The sequence below is a fragment of the Salvia hispanica genome, chromosome 2 (assembly GCF_023119035.1).
Source record: "Salvia hispanica cultivar TCC Black 2014 chromosome 2, UniMelb_Shisp_WGS_1.0, whole genome shotgun sequence".
Classification (NCBI taxonomy): domain Eukaryota; kingdom Viridiplantae; phylum Streptophyta; class Magnoliopsida; order Lamiales; family Lamiaceae; genus Salvia; species Salvia hispanica.
Window position 1 is genome coordinate 1,986,186 of NC_062966.1, and position 25,004 is coordinate 2,011,189.

At 37.1% G+C, this 25,004-nt stretch overlaps 3 protein-coding genes across 4 annotated transcripts; 1 reads left to right on the forward strand and 2 right to left on the reverse strand.

Moving 5' to 3' along the window:
• Positions 1-816: 816 nt before the first annotated feature.
• On the reverse strand, positions 817-3,082 carry LOC125205228 (putative late blight resistance protein homolog R1A-10). The gene is made up of 5 exons (XM_048104053.1): positions 2,537-3,082; positions 2,309-2,449; positions 2,032-2,175; positions 1,755-1,813; positions 817-1,273 (listed from the first exon to the last, which is right to left on the reverse strand). Exons 1-5 carry the CDS (start codon positions 3,080-3,082, stop codon positions 817-819), a joined length of 1,347 nt encoding a protein of 448 aa, XP_047960010.1.
• A 9,500-nt stretch (positions 3,083-12,582) lies between these two features.
• LOC125203713 (calcium-dependent protein kinase 29-like) lies at positions 12,583-16,803 on the forward strand. Its single transcript, XM_048102133.1, has 7 exons — positions 12,583-13,309; positions 15,078-15,221; positions 15,302-15,454; positions 15,514-15,797; positions 15,901-16,028; positions 16,100-16,199; positions 16,524-16,803. The coding sequence occupies exons 1-7, from the start codon at positions 12,646-12,648 to the stop codon at positions 16,605-16,607; spliced, it is 1,557 nt and encodes a 518-aa protein (XP_047958090.1). The 5' UTR covers positions 12,583-12,645; the 3' UTR covers positions 16,608-16,803.
• Positions 16,804-21,695: 4,892 nt separating this feature from the next.
• On the reverse strand, positions 21,696-24,686 carry LOC125208310 (protein FAR1-RELATED SEQUENCE 5-like). Of its 2 annotated transcripts, XM_048107892.1 has the most exons (6): positions 24,558-24,686; positions 24,307-24,394; positions 23,405-24,170; positions 22,541-23,102; positions 22,083-22,457; positions 21,696-21,964 (listed from the first exon to the last, which is right to left on the reverse strand). In XM_048107892.1, the coding sequence occupies exons 2-4, from the start codon at positions 24,329-24,331 to the stop codon at positions 22,685-22,687; spliced, it is 1,209 nt and encodes a 402-aa protein (XP_047963849.1). In that variant the 5' UTR covers positions 24,332-24,394; positions 24,558-24,686; the 3' UTR covers positions 21,696-21,964; positions 22,083-22,457; positions 22,541-22,684. The 2 variants fall into 2 exon arrangements, with proteins under 2 accessions (XP_047963849.1, XP_047963848.1); XM_048107891.1 differs by having other exon boundaries at positions 22,083-23,102.
• Between the last annotated feature and the right edge of the window lie 318 nt (positions 24,687-25,004).

Genomic DNA, 25,004 nt, shown 5'->3' on the forward strand with positions numbered 1-25,004 from the left:
TCTTGTTTAGATTCAATTTTTGTGGTTGGATCTCTTTTTATCCTTTTGTTGTTCTTGTTAAATTGAAAATAGCTTCACAAAAATTGTTAGATCAAACATCATAAATGGGTAATTACTTGGGAAATGGATCATAAAATACATGGATCCTTATCAGAAGTATTTGCTCCAGTGGTCAAACATGCCTCCATAAGAATACTTCTTTAGAAATCACATTGATGTGCGGCTACACTTCATCAGAGATGAGGTGGAGAAGGGGAATGCAAAGGTAATCAAGATCAGCACTTTGCATAACTCGGCAGACATGCTTACAAAGGCTCTTCCAAAAGAAAAGTTTGAGCATTGTAAGGAATTGATAAATGTGTGTGCTATGGTCTGAGCTACTTGTGCAAGGTGGAGAATTGAGAAGAATGGTGTGCATAAGGAGCCCAGCCCATTTAGCAAGCAATTAAGTGAAGAAAAGGAGGAGATAGTTCAAACTCATGAACTAGCCGTTAGAATAGTTGTTACAAATTCTGTTTTGATTCTTTTCTTTTTCTTGTTTTCGGTTAGCAGCAGTTAGTAGCTGGGAAATATATAGAGTAATAAGAAGAGTGTAATATACAAGATTTTCACATTGTTGAATAAGAATTCTCTCTCGACTTTCCCCATATTTCTTATCTTAAATTCTTAGCTTCAACTCTTATACTTCTTCATCCAAGATCTATCTGCCTCCAAATTCATTTCACATGTCTCTCTCTTCCTAGAAACATATTTTACTTATCAACTCAGAAATTCAATCTTCAACTGATGATAAACAAAGTTATGTCATTTTACCCTTCAATATGAAATTTTACTTCCTTCCTTAGCAAAATTCCAAGCAAAAGGACAGTCAACCAACTTGATCTTCTCAAGTGTTGATATGTCACCAATGGTGGAAGGGATCTCCTTTAGCCTGTGGCACGACCTTATAACAAGGCATTCAAGACGCGGGAAGGGAGCTTCATCAGTTAGCCATGTCATCAAACTTAAATCTTCCAGAAGTAGGAACGCTAGTTCAGGGAACTCCCGTTTCACATTCCCCCATGATGGGCCAGAGAATGCGCCACATCTCAGTTTCAGAGCCGTCAGATTTGACAATTTACCGATACTTGTCATGCGTTCCGATGAAACTCCACAACCTCTTAGACACAACTTTTTAAGGTTTTCAAGGAATTTAAGCTTTGGTGGATCAGGAGAAATGGCTGTCTCTACATCATCACCATCGTACTTGATAATGATCTTCAAACTCTTAAGTCTGTGTAGATATGCAAGTGTTTCAAGCTAATACACTGGCCAATATACAGAAGAGGAGACGTCATATGAAATAAGCAGATTCTTTAGATTGGAAATTCTTCCAATGATGCCTTTGCTCCATTTGAAGTTTCTAATTCCCACAAATATTTGCAGGAATGGAAGACTCGGTAAACTCAGGGAAAAAGGCCACCTAAAAGGTTTTGATAATTAGCAACCTGGCTTCATATAAAGATGCCTAAGAGAAGGCATATCCCATATCACCATAGGAAGTAAGCAAAGCGAAACGAAAAGTGGTGGACAATTGTCTGAAGATACTTGAGTTCGGATATGGATCGAGGGAGTGAACCATCGTAGTGTAAAGCAAGATATTTTAGACGAAAACATTTAATGATGTCACGAGGAAACTCAACAAAGTGAACTTGAAGAACATCTAGTACCAGGAGAAACATGAATCTTGAGAAGACGATTAATGGATTTCTAACTGGTAGACTAGCAATGCAGAAGACATAAAGAACACTGTGATAAGAATTCCACAATTTACCTGTGGAATTAACATGGAGAGCATCAGGATGAATGCTTAGTCTTCGTGGAGTTATAATATAAGGCCTTTCATTGGTCACACATTCCCCAGACTCAATAACGTGCAGAAAGTTATGCGTGGAAGCAATTTGGACACATACTAAGAGTTGATGCATGTTGCGTGGAAGCAATTTTGACACAAAAAGTTCTGATCTTTCCACTACAACTCCTCTTACAAACCAAAATCAGGTTTCGATCAACAAGTGCTTGCAGATACTTCTCAGCTGTCTCTTCCATTGTGTAAGCTCTATTTGGACATTCGTGCACAAACCATTCAGCAATCCATAGGTTGATAAGTCTAGATTTAGATATCTCAAAATTTTCCTGCAAAGAAGCCCCCATGTACAAGAAGCAGAATCTCAAATGTTGGGGCAAGTGGTTATAACTCAAGCCTCGTATCTCCAAGCAATGCACTTTCATATACAACAATTCTGTTTTTTTTCATTTTTTCTGCTACATCTCTCCGGACTTGGATATCGGAGTCCTTAAAGATAAGACCTGCAATAACAACAATTGCAAGAGGAAGTCCTCTACAATTCTGACTAAGCTCCCTCCCAACGGACTCCAATTCTACTGGAGAACCTTGTGCTCCAAAAACCTTTGTGCAAAGCAGTTCCCAACTTTTATCATCACAGAGGCATCACATTTGATACGGCTCGCTGCTAGAGTCCAGTTGAGAGGCCACATTTGGCAGCCGAGAAGTCAAAAGTAGATGACTTCCATTGTTATTATCAGGAAGGTATCTATTCAAGAAATCACACATGTTTGTGTTCCACACATCATCCATTATGATTATAAACCTCCTGTACATGAGAATTTTGTGGAAATACAAAGCCAATTCCTCTTCGCTATCTTCAAGCCTTTCGTCTGTGAACCTCTCTGTAGTATTCAGAATGCCAAGTAGGACATGGCGCACAGAGTACTCTTGAGAAACTCTTACCCAAGCGCGGATATCAAAACGGTCAAGAATATCTGGATCTTTGTAAACTTGCTCAGTAAGAGTACTTTTACCAATGCCCCCCATTCCTAATATGGTGGCAAGTTTGAGTTCGGGGGAATCTTGAAACAAACGATCCTTTATCTCTTTCAAGTGACTATCAAGTCCCACTACTACAACATCTTGCCCACTACCTCCTGAATCCTGGCTAAACGAAGCAGCAACAACAGAAACATAAGCCGGAAAGTCAGTTTGGTTTCCACCAGCCTCCTCTATCTTGATCACATCTCTCATGAATTGTGTTGTGCAAATTCACAGATTACTTTGTAAATGACTCAATAATTCACAAATTCTGTTGTGCAAATCAGACCAAACGAAACACTGATGCAGGCATGCATGCAGCCGATATGGACAATCTTATCCGGTCCTTTTTACTTCTCTTCTTTTTAAGAGTTAAAACATCTAATATTTTATAATTTTTCAAACTCTGTTTGTAACTCACTAGAGATCTGAGAAACAAAGAAAAAAAGTGTATGAAGGAGATATCCAACAGTCCTTCGTATATGTCAAGAGTCCGTTAATGAGAACGGTTGGAGAAAACTTGAATCTAATTTTAATAGTGATGAATATGAGTGCATTTGAAATTTCCAAGAAGTTATCTGCTATTGATTATACCATTTCTTGCAGCTCGATATCCCTATTTTCTAATGCAATTCACAAGTTTTTCACGAAAATAATACTTCATCCATCCCACAAAAATAAAGACATTTTCCTTTCATAAAGATGGTATAGAATGTAGAGAAAATTGTATTTCTTGCTATGAATGTTTATTGTATGTGATCTTGCTAATTTCCCTAGTATTTATAGGGATATTAGTGTCTTGTAAATTACATCAATAAATGATAATTGGAAACATACAACATTAGGGACTCTACACTTATTCAATGCTTCTATGAACTCTTCTATGATTAATTTGGGCGGCCATCTTCCTCTTTCCAACACTCCCCCTCAAGTTGAGAAACGGTATCTCCGATACTCAACTTGTCAAGAAATTCTTTGAAGACTTTCGGACACAATGCCTTAGTTAATATGTCTGCGAGTTGTTCCTCAGATCAAACGAATGGAAATTCAATGATGCCACTTTAGAGTTTTTCTTTGATGAAGTGACGATCAACTTCGACATGTTTCGTTCTGTCATGTTGTACGGGATTCTTTGAATTGTTGATAGCCACTTTGTTGTCACAAAAAAGTTGGCTTTTCCGTGTAGGTGGAAAGCCAGTTTCTGTTAACAATCTTCTAAGCCAAAGTATCTCCATAAGGCCACTCCTAATCCCCTGAAATTCGGCTTCCGCGCTTGATAGTGCCACGACTTTCTGCTTCTTACTCCTCCAAGTGACTAAGTTATGTTCAACAAAGGTAAAATACCCTCCAGTGGATTTTCTATTAACTGGATTACTAGCCAAATCGGCATCGGTGTATCCATCGATTTCCAGATCTTCCTTCTTTTCTAAGAAAACCCCATAACTAGTTGTTCCTTTAAATACCTCACAATTCTCATGACAACATTCATATGATCCTCCTGAGGCTGATGCATGAATTGACTGACAACTCCAACTGCATATGTGATGTCAGGACGAGTATGAGAAAGGTAGATAAGCTTCCCTACTAACCGTTGGTATCTTCCACGATCTGTAGGCTTGGCCCCATCCACAATTTTCAACCCATGATTGGGTACCATTGGAGTTTCAGCGGGTTTGCATTCCAGTAAGCCCGTTTCGGCTAACATGTCAAGAACATATTTGCTCTGTCTTAGGAATATCCTGTGTTTGGATCTTAACACTTCAATTCCTAGAAAGTATTTCAATGCTCCCAAATCCTTCATTTCAAACTCTTTGAACAAGTTTTCCTTCAGATTTTGGATCTCTTCGGCATCGTGTCCTGTTATGATCAGATCATCAACATAAATAATCAGATATGTCATTTTGCCGTTCCTGTTCTTCAGAAATAGTGTGTGATCTGAATGGCTTTCTTTGAAGCCATGTTTGAACATTGCCTGACAGAATCTTCCAAACCACACTCTGGGGACTACTTTAACCCATAAAGGGTTTTTATCAATTTGTACACCTGCCATTTTCCAAATTCTGCATAGAATCCTGGGGGAACTTCCATGTAGACTTCTTTATTTTTCTCCAGTTCTCCATGAAGAAAGACATTTGTAACATCGAACTGATATACTGGCCATTCTTTACACGCAGCTACAGACAGGAGAGTTCTTACTGTATTCAGTTTGGCCACGGGTGAGAAAGTCTCTTCATAGTCTACTCCATACACCTGAGTATATCCCTTAGCAACCAATCTTGCCTTGTATCTCTCGATTGAACCATCTGCTCGTCGTTTTATGGTGAAGATCCAACGACATCCAATTGGCTTCTTGCCCGGAGGTAGAGAACACTTCTCCCATGTTTCATTTTTTATCAAGGCATCAATTTCTCTCTTCATGGCCTCTCTCCAGTGTTTGTGCTTTATTGCCTCCTCAAAGGATTGCAGAATTTCTCCCTCTTCGTAAAGTGCAGCTTCGAATGGCCTAGCCATTTCGGTGTGGTGACCCTGAGTAAGATTTGCCACAGAGTATTTAGATTTTCGACCCTTCCAATCTGGTGAGTATCTTCGGGGAAGAACGCCCCGTGTGCTTCTATGGGGCAGTCTGTCGTGCCTTGTCACTTGTTTTGGCACTGATTCATCGGTATTACTTCTGGTTTCCCTGTCACTGTTAGTATTTTCAGGCAGAAGGCCAATATTGGGATCAAGAGTATTTACCTCAGTATTTAAAGACTGGTCGGATAACTCAGCAGTGTCCTGAAGCAGCATGTTCTGTTCTTGGAGATTTGACTGCTCGGTGGTATTGCTAACTTCCTCTATTGTACCGACATTTGTGACACGATTTTGGTCTATCTGTTGGGTTTGGTTTTTCTCTTCCTTCCCCTGAATGGTTTCTCCCCAAAGAGGTAGCCAATTTAGTGTGTCACTACTTGAGTTCACCGACTCACCACTCTCCCCCTGACCGCTAGATTGGTTATAGAAGTATTCGCTTTCAACAAAGTCGCAGTTCATTGTTGTGTACATACGATGTGTTGAAGGATCATAGCACCGATAACCTTTTTGGTTTTTCCATAACCCAAGAAGACACATTTAACTGCACAAGGCGAGAATTTATCATGTTCATGTTTGGGAATGTGGACAAACACGATACATCCAAAAATTTTGGGATCGAGATGAAGGGAGGATGACACCGAGTTATGGGAAGAGAAGATATCAAGAGGGGTTTTGAAGTTAAGGATCCATGTGGGTAGACAGTTTAGGAGATAGACAGCAGTTGCGATAACTTCCCGCCAAAAAGATTTCGGGATGTTTGATTTAATGAGGAGGGCACGGGTAATTTCTAAGATATATCGATTTTTCCGCTCAGCTACCCCATTTTGTTCTGGTGTGTATGCACACGAAGTTTGGTGGACAAGGCCTTTTTCAGTGAAGAAAGATGTCATCTTAGAATTCACGTATTCCTTCCCGTTATCAGATCTAAGGACTTGAATTTTGGAGTTATACTGGGTTTGAACAAGACGATATAACTCGGTGAATTTCTCAAAAACTTTTGCTTTTGTTTTCAAAAAATAAATCCAAGTCATACGAGAAAAGTCATCAATAAACAATAAAAAATATTGAAACCTTTGTCCTGCAGTTACCGGAGCAGGACCCCACACATCAGAGTGAACCAAAGCAAAATGAGATTTTTCTCTAGTGTTGTTTAATTTGAAAGAGTGGGCGAAGATATCATATAGAAGGGTGTCCTAACCGGCAATGTCAGAGCCAAATCTGTTTATCAGTCAGACCGTGAGTTAGCATCGCAGTACTCTGTTGGGCTATCTCATCCACGTAGTACAAGCCATGCCGTTCAGTGCCACGCCCAACTATCGTTCCCGTCTTGATATCCTGTAACACGCAAAAACGAGGCTGCATTACCAATTTGCAGTTGAGATCCTTCGTGACATGGCTAATAGACAAAAGTTTGTGGGACAATGACGGAACATAAAGACAGTTGGAGAGGTGAAGGGTTGGTGAGATAGTAATAGTGTCCGCCCCCTGTACTTGTGCTAAATCTCCACTGGCAGTTTGGATGAATTGTTTTGTGGAATGGGAAATATCGAGGAAATCCGATGCATCAAATGGCATGGTATCGGTTGCCCAACAATCAAAAATCCAATGGTGATCTTTAGGTCCTATGGCTAAGGAAGTATGCAAGGGCTTGAAAAGTGTTTGCACAGGTAATAGAGGGTTGGAATTCAAAAATTTGGGGTTTATTTTCAGAATTTTTGAGACTTGGGGGTGTTATTTCGGTATTTTGGACAGATGCGGGTTTTTGGTACAATATTTCGGTCAACTCGGTGGGTTAGCAAATTTTTGAATTTGTTGGGGTGGCTGTGACAATTTCGAAACTTTTTGGTGGGGTTTTGAGAAATGTTTGGGATGTGGTCGGATCTGGGAGGGTGTATAAGTTTGGGGGGTTTTCTTCAAAATGTGGGGTTTTTTTTTTAAACCCCACAAAAGATCCTCCAACCGTCTTCTTCAAGTTTGTGACCATCGGAAGGCGGCGGTTTTTTTGTCCTCACCGCCTGCCCAAATCCAGTGCATCCTCCGTTTCTTTCTTCTTCTCCCCTGCGAAGCTTCCACCGGCGATGTTGCTTCGTCCGGAGTAGATGCAGCTCCTTTAGCAGCCTCCACTGTCGCTCCTTCAGCTGTCGTCGCCGTTGCTTCAGGCTGATAGGGACCTGATATTTTATTTTATTCCGGAAGGGAGCTGATATTCTCTCCGTATATTTATTTAGTTTATTTATGTTTTAGTATTATTTAGTTGCTATGATTTTATTTACTTTCCCTAGTGGTTAGGATTTGATTTGCTTTTGATTTACTTCCCTAGTTTATAGGAGATTTTTTTTTTTTTTTTTTTTTTTTTTTTTACAAAAAATAACATAATTAAATAACAAGAATGGTACACCGTTTGTAACAAGAACAAAAGGAAGATAAACCTAGTTGGAGTGCTAGGTTTCGGAACCAAGAATGAGAATAGAAGTTAATTCATATCTCTCAATGAAACCAATTTGATAGGAATTAGCCTATCGGAGGAATTATTTGAGTGAATTTGTAGAGAGAAAAAGAGAACAACCCTAGTTGAGGTTCTAGGGGAAGAGAGAACGAGATTAATAATTTAATTCTTCATTCTGCTTGATAATAATAAAAGACTCCACACATATTTATAATATGTGTGGTAAAAAAAATCTCCTATAAACTAGGGAAGTAAATCAAAAGCAAATCAAATCCTAACCACTAGGGAAAGTAAATAAAATCATAGCAACTAAATAATACTAAAACATAAATAAACTAAATAAATATACGGAGAGAATATCAGCTCCCTTCCGGAATAAAATAAAATATCAGGTCCCTATCACAGGCTTTGATGGATGCTGTTGCCGACCGGTGTTGCTGCTTCCGTCGTCGACGCTGCCGTCTGTGACGGGTGGAGCTGCAGAGTGGTCGCCTATTACAACAGTCATCCATCCCTCTTTGTTCTCTCCGGCGTCAGTGACTGGTGCTGCTACCACCACTGGCGTTAAACCACCATATACCCCTTTTCCGCCATCAACGAGGGCATCGGCGTATGTCTTCTTCGGTCCACGATGTATCTCCTTATCCTCCAGCAGCGGTGCGTGGTTAGATTCGATATGGTTTCCGTTAGGAGGTAGAGATATGTTTAAGTTTCCGTCAGATACGTTACTCCTTTGGCTGTTCGCCTGAGTCGTTGTTGCAGCTGTGCGCTTGGACCCTACGCCGAGATTCTTCTGCTGGTAGGAATTTTGGCTTTGGTTGTGTTGGATTTGTACAAATCAATTAGATTTGAGATTGTCTCGATCAATAATTCGAGAGTGTGTATTTGGCTGATCTCCATTGGAGGTTTTTTTGTTAGTTTCATGCTCTAATTAAGATGGTAATCGAGAGAGATATAGAAAGATTGGATAGACATATTGAGTTAGAATGTAGAGAAAATTGTATTTCTTGCTATAATGTTTCTTGTATGTGATCTTGCTAATTTCCCTAGTATTTATAGGGAAATTAGTATCTTATAAATTACATCAATAAATGATAATTGGAAACATACAACATTAGGGACTCTACACTTATTCAATGCTTCTAGGAACTCTCCTTTGACTAATTTGGGCGGCCATCTTCCTCTTTCAACATCCTTTTTCATCCATTTCATAAAATATCTTATTTCCATTCGTGAAAAATTCTCTCAAACTCATTATTCATATACATCTATTTATTTACGGTTTATATTCATCATTAAACACTAATAATAATATGAATCCCACTATTTTCACTATCATTCTCTATCACTTTTACTTTATTAATTATCCATTAATTTATGTGGCGTTATAAGTATCTTAAAATTTTTTTTTGGACAGAGGGATTACGACGTTTTCCTCTAAAACCAAAAGATTAGAGAAAATAACTTTTAATTTTTTTCTTTGCTTATTCATCTAGATCTGCGTGGCGGCAGGGGAAGGCTCTTTTTCTGATAAATAATGGGCTGGGTAAATTAACCCAACTCTAAATTATGGGCCTATATATTTAGTGAGTAGTCAACATTTAAAAGGTCTTTATTGTTTTAAATCGTAACATGCTGAAATGATCTTCGTGCTTAGCAGGCTTAGAGTCAAAACGATGCTCTCGAATTCACAATGATAATAATATCGGCCTAATTTTTCCTTTGGATGCTCGAATTAAACTGAGGCATATAAAAAATTTATGAGACCTAAATCCAAAAAATAGTTTGTACTATCTAAGTTGCCAATTTAATACAGTGACTAATAGACTTTTTAATTAATTCAACGATAATATTCAAGTCATTATAAACTCAGCAGAAAAAGTTCATAGAATAATACTTGAGAAAGCTTCTAAAATATTTATATTTGTGATATTTTTAAAACAAATATTGTAAGGTTAGTACTTTAAGAATGAAGGTATAACTCCACAAATCTCAGCTTTCTCATTCCCAGTCAAAAAACAAGAGTGCTGGAATTTTAGTACTCTTTTTGTGTGTCAAGTAAGAGAAAAGTTATAATAAAGACCAAAATCATTTTATTTTTTAGCAATTGATTATCTTGATTAAGACAAATAATAAAAACAGTTCATATTCGTTGAGAGTGAGAGAATATATAATACTTATTGAAAACTATTAAAAAACAAAGAATGTTGGAATAACTACTTCTTAAAAAAAAAAAATTGGTATAAAAAAATAGTAACCACTTGTTATGTCTTCTATAGCCTATGTTCGATTCGATTCATATATAAGGACGTTTTCATATACATTCTGAAAGAAAAAACCATAAAATGTCAATCCCATAAAATGTCAATCATATGGTGAAATACTTCATCGTGTTACATCTATGAATAAAGTAACGTGATACGTACATTTGTAAAATAAAAATTAAAGACCCATTACTCTCTCCGTCCCGTTTAAGATGACACGTTTTCCTTTTTAGTTTGTCCCAACTAAGATGACACATATTTTTTTTTTGGAAACTTTCTCTCTCCAATTAATACACTCAATCATTTTTTCTCACTCTTATTAAAATATTCATCTTTCTTTATCTCTCTACTTTAATACTTACACCCACATTTTCTCTCTCCAATTAAACACTTTAACCAATTACTCCTAAAATCTCATGCCGGCTAAACAATGTGTCATCTTAGCCCGGGACGGAGGGAGTATATCGTAACTTTGATATTTTTAAACTTTCATATGGTCAGAGATGTTACATGCCTGAATTCATTGGCGTGATGCGCACATGTAATTAAAGACGAGACTGGCTAAATGTATTAAAATACATAATTTATCTAAAATATAGAAATCTTCTTAAAGTTATAACACAAACTATATCAGTTCGCAAATACATTAATGTAAGTTGGCATTAGAGAACATATCAGGTGCTCACTCGACATCAGTTCGATAATTCATGAACATCAGTTCGATAATTCATGAATATCAGTTTCCGATTCAATATCAAGAATTGATTTGTTTTGTAATGTGAACTAATATTATTGTGTCAACAAACTGATATAATTTTCAGCTATCAAACTTCTAATTTTAACAAAGTTCTCAAGGAAATCACTCCTTATGTGATCATTGAAATCAACATCAAAGTTATAATAACTTTGTTCTTTAAAAATAGCAACCGTTCATTTTGGCATGTCCTATAAAATTAGAAACTTTATATCCTAGGAAACTTTTTTCTCAACAATGGATAAGACTCATTCTCCAATAACAATATTTCAATCACTTTTCTTTATGCATCTCTTACTTCTTACTTTACAAATTATTCATTAAAATCCGTGTTGTTTCAAAAGTTTCTGTCATAAAAAAAATGAAGATAGTAACATAATCAGCAATTTTTAAAAGTTATGGATTGATCAGAATTTGATGACTTTTTTGGCAATTTTCCCTTAAGATCATTCGCACTGGAGAAGTAAAGGGGGAGCGGAGAGCCTGCGACGCGCAGCGGGTGTCTCTCACCGTTGTAGGAAGTTTGGCGACAAGCGAGATGACGGGCATGGGGGTAGGGGTGGTTCTTGAGGGAAGGGTAGATTTTGTTTTATTTAAATCTCAAATTCTATAATAACATCCTTCTACGCCTAAAATTATTCTTCTTTTCACACATGTATTACTCCCTATATCCCAATTAAGTTAAGTCGCATTCATTTTTTGGATGTCCTAATTAAGCTGAATCATTTTTTTTGACAAAAAACAGAACATCAAATCATTCTTACTTTATTTTATCATCTACTTTACTCTCTCCTTATTTTTCCTACTTTATTCTTCTCCCCTACTTTTCAACATTATTTCTTAATCTTTGTGCCCAAAAGTTTTGACTAAACTTAGTTGGGACGGATGGAGTATTTAGAAAATTTATCTTTTTGCAGAATATGAATCTAGTGTTGGATAAAAATTGCTCTTCTCGATTGGATCGTGGATTTTTTTTTCGGAGAGGATCATCAATGGTTCCCCATCTACCCCCTTGTTGAGTTCGAATTGTGGCAAATCCCGGATGGGTACAGGCCCGTAAACTGCCATGGGGCAAGTCAACTAGCCCCCCCATATGGGTACAGGTCCATAAACTGCCATGCCTACAAGTCTACTAGCCCCCCCTCCCCTTCATAGTTGGGTACAGGCCCATAAGCTTGTTAGGTCCACAGGAAAATTAATCTCAGGTTGCGCCTCTCAGGGGTCGAACTCGTGACCTCTAGGATATGATGTTGTATCCTTGCCTCTTTGGTGGGTCATGGATTTGATTGTAGATGCATTGCTCTAAATCTCTCAATAATCGAGAACATGTCAACTCCCAATACGCCTTAGAGTTGTACACCCAACCTGGCTCTGGATAGCATTTCCGAGTGTCTATGAAGTCCTTTCATGTTATATATTGTGTACTAGTATTTCAATTTTACAGCTAAACAATGAATAGTGAAAATTAATAGTCGCTAGGAGAGGGTATGGATTGTGGGATTTATGACCGAGTTGTGGCGTGGCTAGAGGCCTCCCTTGATAATATATAGAAATAAAAGAAACATATATGATTTGGAATTGGTTGCGTTAAGGGAGGGAGAAAGAAGAGGCAAAGAGTAGCGGAAACAAACAACAAAGCAAAGCACCTTAAAAAAGTAGACACCCCATATCCCATAAACTCGACCATTACACCTTTCCACATCCAACGTCATATTCATATCCTCTCTTTCTCTCTTGCAAAATGGGATTCTGTTTCTCAAAGCTATGCAGCAAATCCAGAGACATCCCAATATCCTCCTCCTCCGACTCCGACTCCCCATACCACCACCACTTCCCCTTCCACGACGCACCTCCACCGCCTCCGCCTCCTCCTCCTCCTCCACCCCCATCAACAGTAGGCCGAATTCTCGGAAAACCATACGTGGACATCACCGCACTCTACCACCTGGACAAGGAGCTCGGGCGAGGCCAATTCGGCATCACATATCTCTGCAGAGACAAGGCCACCGGGCTCCAATACGCGTGCAAGTCCATCTCCACCCGAAAGCTCGTGACCGAGAAGGACGTGCACGACGTGCGGAGGGAGATCATGATCCTGGAGCACCTCACCGGGCAGCCCAACATCGTGGAGTTCCGAGGCGCCTACGAGGACTCCAAGAATCTGCATTTGGTGATGGAGCTGTGCTCGGGCGGGGAGCTCTTCGACCGGATCACTGCCAGGGGGAGCTACACCGAGAAGGAGGCCGCGAGGATCGGGAGACAGATCGTGAATGTGGTCCATGTGTGTCATTTCATGGGAGTGATGCATAGGGATCTCAAGCCAGAGAATTTCTTGATGGTTAGCCGCGACGACGCCTCCCCGTTGAAGGCTACCGATTTCGGCCTCTCCGTGTTTATTGAGTCAGGTTAGTTTTTACAGTTTCTTGATTAATTGCTATGAATTCGATTCTTGAGTTTGAGATGATTACTTGGTTGTAAAGTTTTGGTTTTCTTTTGTGTGGTACAAGATTATAACTTGTAGTCATTACATAATGATGGAGGCTTACCTCATTCAAAAATAAAATAATGGCGTCTAGCTTCTTCTTTGATGCTCTGCGTGTGCATCTTTCTTTCTGTATAATAATACTTACTTTTGATATATTTTAAAATTAGGCTAAAGTCGAATACTATAATATAGGTAGACTTGGGTAAACGGCCGGTTCAGTTATTAATCGAATTATATCATCGCTTATCTAACTACTGAAAAGGGTTAAAAAAAACTAATCAGTTTGAGTTGGTATACCAGTTAATGGTTTTGACCCTATCGAGTGAATTAACCAAATTGGAGTTCACGTCTGTACCGATTAGCTTTTCGACATTTTTCGGTAATCGATTGACTAGCGATTGAATTAATAACTGAACTGACTGTTTACTTGTCTACATATATGATCATGATTTAGATTAAGAAAGTACCTATTGACATGGGGCAAAAAGGGGTAATGTGAATTGTGACATGCATAACTGGATAATTGAAATTTGGAATCCATTTATATGTGGATGCCACTTCAGGTCAAGTCGTCAAGACGACTAGGTCAACTAGACAATGACAGGTCAACCCCATGTCTAATACTCATTCATGGGCCCGCCGCAGCAACCTCAACTTTTTCTCTTTTTTTCTATTAAAATATTTGCCTAACTATGGTCTGTGTATATCTATAACGTCAATTTTTACCCTACCAGTTCTTGTTAGATATTCGTAGATGCCACACTATATCACATTTTCTTTTTACGAAAAAAGTTCCCTCTTACGTTAATATAAATATATATATTTTTTTTCACTTAATACATGAAACAATACCTCCTAAAATCTCATGTCAATCTTCAAATGTAACATCTAATATGAGACGGAGGGATTAGTATTTCTCTACTTTCGTAATATAATCACACTGGTCGTACCTTAGTAATTCAGTCATGGTCATGTTATATTTAATCACCTGCAAATCATAATCAATTAATAATCCGAAGGTAGAGAAATGTAGTCTAATCATCAATTAGAAATTTATTCAAAATAAAATCATCAATAATTTACAGTTAATCAATTTAACAGATTTTCGTACATCTCAAGTTCATAATACATAGTTCTCCAATCATCCCTAACTATATGTTTAATCTAGCTCATAACTAATCAAGTTTGCAGTTGACCTCAAATTTTATACTAACCCGAAATTCAGTTGTTCAGTTCTTTTTTATCATTTTATGGTAATTTCCTGTCGTTATATGCATCGATAAAACCATATTTTTATATCTTAAACATTACATATGACAGGTTCAGACTTGCTCAGTAAATTCAAACCTGAGATCTTTGGTCCCAGTAATATTCACTTCACTACTAAATTCTCCCTATCATCATATTAACGTGAGAGAAATTTTACCAAAAAAGAAATGTGACATATTTTATAGGACAAACTAAAAATGAAAGTGTGACATTTATTATGAGACGGAGAGATACTAAATTGTCCCAATAACAATTTTGGATTTAGTATCATCATTTTGGTGTTATTGTTAATTCTCTATCAGTCAAATTAATATAATTTCATGGGCAAAATGTTACTATTATTAGTTACTTTTCCCTATATTTTTAAAAGCATGGCGAGTGTTGCTCAAGTCTAAGTCTAAGTTAAATATTATGTTCAGGAAAAGTGTACAAAGATCTAGTGGGAAGTGCTTACTATGTGGCCCCTGAAGTATTGAGAAGAAATTATGGCAAGGAAATTGATGTGTGGAGTGCTGGTGTCATTCTCTACATACTTCTCAGTGGATTTCCTCCTTTTTGGGCTGGTAACTAATTTCTAGTGTAACATATGTGATTTAATTCCCCTGTTGGGTTAATTAATGTCTTGATTGTGGTACATTTTCAGAGACAGAAAAAGGCATATTTGAAGAAATATTGAAGGGAAACTTAGACCTCGAAATGTCCCCATGGCATACCATATCACCTGGTGCAAAGGATCTCATCAGGAAAATGCTAACCATAAATCCAAAATTGAGAATTTCTGCTGCAGAAGCACTTGGTAACACAACTAATTATTTGATTCAAAATGTCACATTCTTAACCAATACTTTTGAGCAGAGCATCCATGGCTCATGGAAGGCGGCGAGGCATCCGACCAACCCATCGACAGCGCGGTCCTAATCAGGATGAAGCAATTCAGAGCCATGAACAAGCTCAAGAAGGTGGCTCTCAAGGTTATCGCGGAAAACATGTCGGAAGAGGACATCAAGGGATTGAAACAAATGTTCGACAACATAGATACTGATCGAAGTGGCACCATCACGTACGACGAGCTAAGAACCGGGTTGACCAAGCTGGGATCCCGGCTTAGTGAAGCAGAAATTCAACAACTCATGGAAGCTGTAGAAAATTACTACTTTCTCATTTAATAGTACATTGTTAATTATTGTTTTTATTATTATTATTATTATTAATAATAATCATTGTTACTCTAATTTTTGTTAGGCTGATGTTGACCAGAATGGGACGATAGACTATGTGGAGTTTATAACTGCAACCATGCATCGTCACAGACTGGAGAAAGAAGAGAATTTGCACAAGGCTTTTCAGTATTTTGACAAGGATGATAGTGGGTGCGTTAATATTAATTGTTTGCATGATAAATGTTAGTACAATATTAACATATACTACTATAATTTTTCAGATTTATTACTAGAGATGAGTTGAGACAAGCCATGACTCAGTATGGAATGGGCGATGAAGCTACCATCGACGAGGTTCTTGATGATGTCGATACCGATAAGGTACGTAGATAATCGACGTCTTGATTTTCCTGTTTATGGCACATTTGGTTCGGAAGATTATATCTCGTGATTGAATATACGTATTATTTTTGCTTCATGATCACAACTTAATCCTAGATGGATACTAATATGATAATTATCAAAGTCATGCATCTTTCCTGAACTAAAATAATCTCACTACTAAATTTTAGATGGATAAATATATCAGTAATAGCAACCAAACGACAACTTAGTGGATTCAAATGTTATTAATTACTCACGTTCAACACTTATGTTTGGTAGGGATCATAATATTGTATTTGTTCTTGATTTTTGCCATGTCAGGATGGGAGGATCAACTACGCTGAATTTGTGGAGATGATGAAGAAAGGAACCATAGATTCTCCTCAACAATTGAAGATGGAATAACTAATCGATGTGGCTGCAACGTTGAACTCGTTTCACTTACAAGATTCACCATTTAATCTGTGTATTACCCCAAATTTTCTTCTTTCAGTTTTCTTATTCTGTTGATTGTGAAGCACTGTTTGCATGCTCTTTATCAAGTATAATAACATCAAACTATATAAAATTGATGAGAATAATGTTTTTATTTTTTTTTTCAGTTTTGAGAAGTGATATGACAATTGTTAATGATAAGTGGTGGAGCCACGGTGTGACAAAATTTAAGGGATGAATGGAGTATTTATTAATTATTTTTTGACTCAACAAAGGAAGCATGTTATGTAGTCATTTTGTACCTTTTGAAATGAAAAGTAAGATTATAATCATTAAGAATTACTCCAACTTAAAAGAAATACAAAATCAAATTGAAGAAACACACTGTGATACACTGATTAAAACAACTTTCATTTACACAAATAAATATACACATCAACCAAATTGATTGTTATACTCCGCAAACTGTCAATATGATACACATCAACTCTTCAATTTATTTGCAAGCTCGTGAGCCCTTTCCGCTAACTCGTGTTTCTTTGTCTTCACAGCTTCCACCACCTTATGCGCCCCCTCCTTTATATGTTCTTCCGCCTTGTGAGTCTGTTCCTTTATCCCATCTTTCACTGTTTCCACAGCTTCCCCCACCTCATGCGCCCCCTTCGTTATCTTCCCTACGACATCGCCCACCTCACGAGCCCCTTCCTTTATTCCCCCCACAATCTCCTTTTTCGCGGTTTCCACAACTTCCCCCACTTTATGAGCCCCCTCCTTTATCTGGTCCGCAACATGGACCACCTCACGCGCCCCCTCCTCTAACCCTTTAACAATCATGTTTTTGGTGGTTTGGACAACTTCCCCCGTCTTGTGAGCACCCTCCTTTATCCCTTCTACTATCTCATTTTTCGCGGTTTCTACTGCTTGGCCTATGTCATGAGACCCCTTGTGTAACCCTTCAACAATCTCTTTTTTCGCGGCGTCTGCAGCTTTTCCCACCTCCTTGACCCCCTCCTCTACCTTCTTTGCAACTTCATCTGCCGCGGCTTCTAGCTTCTTCAGCTGTTCTAGAAACTTCTGCTCCATGGTTTCTATCACCCGGTCGAGTTTTTCCTTCTCTTCGTCCACCTTTGCTAGAAGGAGCTTCTCGATCTTCGACATCACTGATGCAACGATGCGTTTTGTGATGTTGCTACACACCTTTTTTACGATCCCTTTACCGCACATTGCAACAACGGAATTTTTAGCACTACTATATATGTTTATTGGTGAATTTGGTGTTGTGATATGGCTAATTAAACATATGTGTGTATATATGGAGAGAGATTCTTGCTTGTTTGTAGCTGATGATTATTTCTTGATCTTGTTTAGATTCCTAGCGTTTCTTTATCATCTTTTTCATGCATGTGATATGCATGTTTCAAAGAAAATATCTAAGAGTGGGAAAGAAAGAAAAGAAAAAAGGACATTAAGCATTACTTTGTGTTATAGACTTATAATTACATTGAAAACAAGGATTTATCGTCACTATATTTATGTTTATAGTACATTATGGTGCATTTATAAATATGCATTTATTTGATCACAATACATGCCATTAGTAAAATATGAGAATAAATATTGTTCTGAAACAAATTAAATTGTAGAATTTGGAACATGAGATAAAAAAAAAAAAACAAGTGAAGGAACGTTGCAAGCTGTCTTTATCTTGAGTAAGGAATTATTTATCTTTTTGGATACAAGAAAAGCATTATTCTATTATACATGAATAAAGTAAGAGTTAATGAACAATTTAAGTTATTCTTTTTTAGATCAGAAATGCTCAACACACCATTTTTTCAGGGATATAAGCTTTCGATCATGGAATTAACAAATTGGAATGATCAATTATGACGAAACAAATGTGAAATATTCTCGTTGTCTGATTATATATACGAGATTCACTATTGAATATGTGTATTACCGTCTACTCTTTTTTTTGTTTGTTAAATTTGGCAAATAAATGTTTTTTGCTTGGTAAAATAATATTTCGGACCTTCTTTTTCATATTAAGTACTATCTAAATTTAACTGCATTTGAAAAAAAAGAGTCCAGCAGAAACTTTTATTGAGAATCATAAAAGTAACATAAACATTTATGAAAAATCCCGGAAGTGGTTTTGCTTGAGTTGAGATAATCTCATGCATTCTATTAGAGCATCTCCAATAGCGGCTAGCCCACCGGCTGGGCTAGCCGATTCGCGTCGCTAGCCGAACTATTGGAACCGGCCAGCGGCATTTCGGCTAGCCGATTTGCGGGCGCTAGCCGACCGCTGGCCGATCCCGCTAGCCGCCATTGTAGGCTCAATTTCGGCTAGCCGGTTGCATTTTTTTTAATGTATTTTTTTATGCATTTTTTCTAATGGACGAGGAAGACAAGTTAAATAAGTTTAACACATAGTGATACTGATGTAGTGGAATGAAATTTGGAAACGCATCTGAAGTCTTATATAATTGGGAAATGAAATTAATCTGGCACATCACTTCCAATTTGGGAAAATCTTCGTCGTGGAAAATTGACACATCGACTGATATTTGCGAGCAATTTCAAAGTTCATAAATTCCAGATTCTGCATATAGTGCATGATATATACAGTACAAACTATTTATCCTATATCAAAGAAAAAAAAATTCACTCCACATCATTAAGATAATTAAATGTGAATCAACACTTATTTATAAACAGACCTGTGACAGTAAAGAAGGCAACAACCAAACACACCTTACACACATAAATCTTATTTCAATTATTGTTTATTAGATCCAAATGCATTATTCATAAGATCACCAACACCCTCTTCAAAATCTTCTGCAACTTCGACAAACTTGTGCGCTGCTGTCTCTACAAATGCGGTAGCCTCGGGAAACGCCTTCTTTATCGCCTCTATAACCTCATTTTCTAGATTCTTCACCTTGTCCTTCATCTTGTTCAACTGCTCGCCTGCCTCCATTTTCAGCTTTTCGATCTCCTCATCCACCTTCGCTTTAATCTTTCTTTCTGCTTCCGGCATTAAACGATCGATGATGTAGCTTCTCAGCTTTCTTCCTATCCACTTAAAGCACATTGCACCACGCACTATTATACTCTATCAATATTAATGGGTGAGATGAAATGGCTAGAGATGTGTAATCAGTAACGCATCTATATACATAGACCTGCGTTTTCGATTCTTGCTTGTTTGCAGCTGCGCGCTGATACATTCCTTGCGTTTCTTCTCATCTTTTCCATGCATGTGTTATGCATGTTTTAAAAGAAAATGATTAAACATATTACATACATTTATGGGGAGTGGTTTAATTGAGAATGACTCTTCAAATGAGAACTTATTAGCCGGAAGTACAAAATAGTTGGTGAAACAAATTATCTCAGTTGACTGTATAAAACATATTAGTTGTATCGAACTGATAAGTTTTGTGATGCCAACTGATAAGTACTCATTTTAGTATAGTTCTCAATTGAACCACTCGCTATATTTTTGTATGTATGATATTCTGCGTAAAAATTAATAGAACTTTTATAAAGTTAGTACACAAAGCTATATCAGTTTGCAAATATCATTTTGCAAATATATTGATATCAGTAGACATCGTAAAACATACATCAATTTTTTAATTCAATATTAGTTTGTTGATTCATGAATACTAATAAATGATATGTTTTGTTATATCAACTGATATCGATATATCGCATACTCCCTCCGTCCCAAGATAAGCGAGTCATATTCCTTTTCGGGATGTCCCACTATAAGTGAGTCATTTCTCTTTTTAGCAAAAAATCATCTCTCTTACTTTATTCTCTCTTTACTTCTCTATTTTTCTTTTTCTCCTACTTTACTTTCTCTATTTTAAATTTTTAAATATCAATTCCTAAAATCTCTTAAATCTCGTGTTCAAAATAAGTGCTTCACTTATCTTGGGATGAAGGGAGTATAATAGTTGCTCCTGAAAACAAGAATACATCGTCATTATACACATGTTTCTAAATCATGATAATTGTTCTCCTGACTACTAAAAATTATGAATTATTTATATACATTTATTTGATCACAATACATGCCATCAGTAAAATATGAGAATAAAATCAATAAATATTGTTGTTAAACAAATAAATAGATGAATTTGAAATATGGGACAAATGAAATCAAGTGAACGAACGTTGCAAGCTGCCTTTATCAAGTAAGGAATTATACATGAACAAAGTAATCCTGCAATTGACAATTTAAGTTATTCTTTCTATATTATATTCCATCTGTCCCATTAGAAATGAAAAGTTTTCCTTTTGGGGTTGTCCCACTAAAAATGAAACGTTACTAAAAATGAAAACAACACTCTCTATTTTAATCTCTTCGTTAACTCACAAAACATCCCTACATAAAATTCCGTGCCGAAAACCAAATGTTGCATATTTAATAGGACGGAGGAGTATGCTCTAACACATCATTTTTTTCAGGCATACGCTTCACACGAGCCGATTAAGTAGAACAAAGCTAGCAATGCAGTTTGATCGATCAATAGTATGGAGGTCATATTGCTGCTAATAACAGCAATATAACATAATTCACCGCACCAATTGATACGAATAAAGGCGGGTGGAGAGTAATATGCTGAAAAATACAGAAACAACAACAAACTACCGAGAAAGAAAATTGAAAGGAATAAACTAGTTGAAAAAATATGATTACAGGATACATGCACCTCCATGGAGGGCAACACAGAAATTTAACAGATCGATGAGCAAAAAACTACTGCTCCAAGAAATTTTTACCAATTTTTATCATACGTTTGATTTCCTATCAAAGCTCCAATCGTTGACTTGATAGAGTAGATTTATTGACAAAGCAACAGCTTAATATAAAAGAAAAAAAAAACAGAAAAAATCAAAAAAATGAAAACCTACTATAATTTGAACAATAAAAGCAGTAGAGTTATATTTATAATATTTCTAATAGATAAAAAAAAAAGTTTAAGCAAAATCCAAAATCACTCAAAACAATTAAATTCTCCAATCGTAACAAAATTCCAAAACAAAAGATTTTGATTATCAACAGATGAAACCTAATCAGTGTCATTGCTTGATAATAACTCATGGAGTAATTTTCTAAGATTCAGTCTTCACACATTTGAGAATAGAAGTATCACATGAACCATCGCCCAAAATGCGTTGACCAAAATCCCTAATTTTAGCAGTGACTGCTAAAATTTGGTCCTTGTTCATGTCCCCCTCTAACTTATGCACTAAATCATAAAAGTCTGTGCACAACATGTTGAGAGCCTTCTGCTTCTCATCCACACCTGCATCAGTTTATACTCTAATGAGTATCATTATGTAGTTTGAAACATATCATAGTACTACTATACAACAATAGTGATCAACAAATATACCATAATTTAAGCTAAATGGCATACACACCTGTTTGTGACTCTTCGCTTGAAACAGCGTGCACTGCTTTCCCTAACGAGTTCTTCAACCACCTCCATCCGAAATATTTCTCGGGAATCAACTTCACACCATTGTTTTTCAGCACATAGAATATGTGGCTACATAAAATACCAGATCTCTCAAACAATTTGCATCGGCATTCATATGAATTATGCTCAGCATCATATATAACAGTCCAAGTATTACGATGATCGTCACCCAATTTATATTTCTTAGGGTTGCCATCAACAGACATCTCCTCAATAAAGCAATTATAGCATGCATCCACTATTTCTGCCTGGACAGTTTTGAACATACTGCCGGTGTAGATCGTTGATGCATGTTTCTCAATAGACAGCCCATGAGCTGCCAAGATAGGAACGATTGTCGAATCCATATAATTTAATTTTGCATTGAGATTCCTTTGAGCATCCAAAGCATTATCATACCGCATGATGAACTCTAAGAGATTAGAACTAGGCTTTGTGTTTCTTTTGAAGAAACTATTTTCAGGCTCGAATATTGATGTTGTTCTTATCACAGAGCTCATCGAACAATCTCTGAAAAATGCAGGCGCCCAGAATACTCTAGAGTCAAACATGGTTTTGAACCACTCTTCCTTTTTCCAATCCATAGCGTTCCATTATACCTTTCCATGACTCTTCAAACTCAATAGGTTCTATCAGATCTGACCAAACGCGTGCATTCAATTCATTCTTAAAATCTTCATTCGCAAGCAGATTTTTGGGCACTTGGTCTGCTAGCTTCAACATGGTATGCCACAGACACCAACGATGCCTTGTGTTGACCAAGACTCGTTCAACTGCAACTTTCATATCTGAATCTTGATCAATGGTTATCAACTTAGGTGATGCACCCATGCATCGAACAAAACAACTTAGTAACCATGAAAATGAATCGACATCCTCCTTGCATAACAGCCCAGCTGCAAAGGTTACGGGTCTAGCATGATTATCTTTTCCGGTAAACGAGGCAAAAATCATGTTGTACCTTCATTAGACAACACAAATCAGAAATATACTTCTGTATCCATGTAAGTGATTCATATAAATCTTCATAATGCATAGGAAATGTCATCATATTGTTTCAATAACCACATTTTAGCATTCATAATAGCCAATAGATAATGCATTTACAATTATCATCCTAACAGTGGGAACCAATCATCGTACCTACGCACAAAAATCAAATGTTAACTATGTGTCAATGATTATTATGAATAAGAGTACTCCAACTATAAAAACATCAACATTATCAGTATAGTGTTGAATGAATATCAATATAATACCAACCTGTTAGTAGAGTATGTTGTGTCAAATGAAATAACATCTCCAAAATAATGATAGTTTTTTCTTGACACTGAATCACACCAGAAAAGCTGATTTAACTTGTCTTCAGCGTCTAAATCAAATTCAAAAGTGAATCCACCACATGTTTCCTTCTTCCTACGCATTACATCCAACAGCATCTGAGTATCAGAACCTTCGATGTTTGCTTTCATGTCACGAGCACACTTTTCAACATCCAATACAATAGTACACCCACCAACATCGTATCCCTCCATCAACTCGTTCAACAATTTGGATGTGAGCGCGGAACCAATATTGACCTTAGCACAATCCTCAATAAATTTCCTATGCACTTGATCTGGTTTACGGTTCAATCTCATGAATTTCTTATGCTGAGCCTCGACCATCGAGTGGTTGTGTTCCTCAACAAACTGATGAATCACATATCCAGAAACTCCAAAATCTGAAAAATACTTGAACGATATCCTAGCATTGCATCCGCACCTCTTTGATGCGCGTCTACGCTTGTTGGCAAAGCCTTGTCGTGCATTCGTTGCATCTCCATCTACCGTCCTTTTCTGGCCTTCTCTACTGCACACTAAGTACTGCCATGTGATCACGTCACCCGAGCATTTTGTACCAGATTTGCGAGTGTCAAAACCAACCGCACGAGCATAATAATTGTAAAAGACAATCGCATCTTCTACCGTCTTGAACTTCTTACCAACACAGGGCTTGAATTCATCTTTGCATACAGGTTTGTACATAACTACAACATCAATAATGTAAACGATTACTCTGATATCATCACCAAACACGAGCATTATCATTTATTGAACTCACAGTTTGAAAATATTATACTAATATCAGCCTTTATGAGAAAAGGGGGGAAACGATGAAATTACCTTCGAAGCTAGGTACGGCATCCATGAGTTTGATTGTGAGTCAAATTAACTGGTAGATTGATTGCAGCACAACTTGGATATGAGGCGACTGATGATTGTGATCGGAATCAAGGTAAGAGAGAGTGGCAGTGAGATTGAAATGGTGGGAATTAGAACCGGATTAAAGATATAGAGCACAACTTAATTCAAATTCGTGGCGGAAAATATGGAATTGCATACTGAAACACGTAGCCTAACTGGAGAAAACTCACTTGCTATTGCTGCGAACGAAGCGATATCTTAACGTGGAGGCAGTGAGAAAACCGACGACAAAGCAGAGACTATTTATTTTTATACGATTAAATATTATAATAGGAAGCAAAATAATAGAGAGAGCCGTTTTTCTATGGTGCGCTAAATTAAAATTGTAGAGATGGGCGAAAAGGAGTTGGGCCGACGATAAGAAACCCTAGATTAGTAGTAGCAAAATATTCCCTCCGTCCACGATTAAGCACGATTAAGAGTCTCATTTCTAAATGGCGCTGGTTTTAAGAAATGTTAAGAAAAGTGGGTGGAAAAAAGTTAATGGAATAGGGTCTCACTTGTATATATTAGTTTTAAATGATATGTGAGTAGAATGAGTTAGTGGAATGTGGGGTCTCTTTACCATTTATGGTAATTATGAACCGAGACTCTTATTCGTGGACGAACCAAAATTG

What these genes read in the sequence shown, in the direction of transcription:
- LOC125205228 (XM_048104053.1), bottom strand. Translation starts at nt 3,082, where the DNA reads ATGAGAGATGTGATCAAGATAGAGGAGGCTGGTGGAAACCAAACTGAC. An exon ending in TGACTTCTCGGCTGCCAAAT is followed by an intron (nt 2,450 to 2,536) that starts GTGGCCTCTCAA and finishes CTTTGCACAAAG; the next exon opens with GTTTTTGGAGCACAAGGTTC. An exon ending in ATATCCAAGTCCGGAGAGAT is followed by an intron (nt 2,176 to 2,308) that starts GTAGCAGAAAAA and finishes GCTTCTTTGCAG; the next exon opens with GAAAATTTTGAGATATCTAA.
- LOC125203713 (XM_048102133.1), top strand. Translation starts at nt 12,646, where the DNA reads ATGGGATTCTGTTTCTCAAAGCTATGCAGCAAATCCAGAGACATCCCA. An exon ending in TTCTGCTGCAGAAGCACTTG is followed by an intron (nt 15,455 to 15,513) that starts GTAACACAACTA and finishes ACTTTTGAGCAG; the next exon opens with AGCATCCATGGCTCATGGAA. An exon ending in ATGATGTCGATACCGATAAG is followed by an intron (nt 16,200 to 16,523) that starts GTACGTAGATAA and finishes TTGCCATGTCAG; the next exon opens with GATGGGAGGATCAACTACGC.
- LOC125208310 (XM_048107892.1), bottom strand. Translation starts at nt 24,331, where the DNA reads ATGGATGCCGTACCTAGCTTCGAAG. An exon ending in TGCCGTACCTAGCTTCGAAG is followed by an intron (nt 24,171 to 24,306) that starts GTAATTTCATCG and finishes TTGATGTTGTAG; the next exon opens with TTATGTACAAACCTGTATGC. An exon ending in ACAACATACTCTACTAACAG is followed by an intron (nt 23,103 to 23,404) that starts GTTGGTATTATA and finishes TGTCTAATGAAG; the next exon opens with GTACAACATGATTTTTGCCT.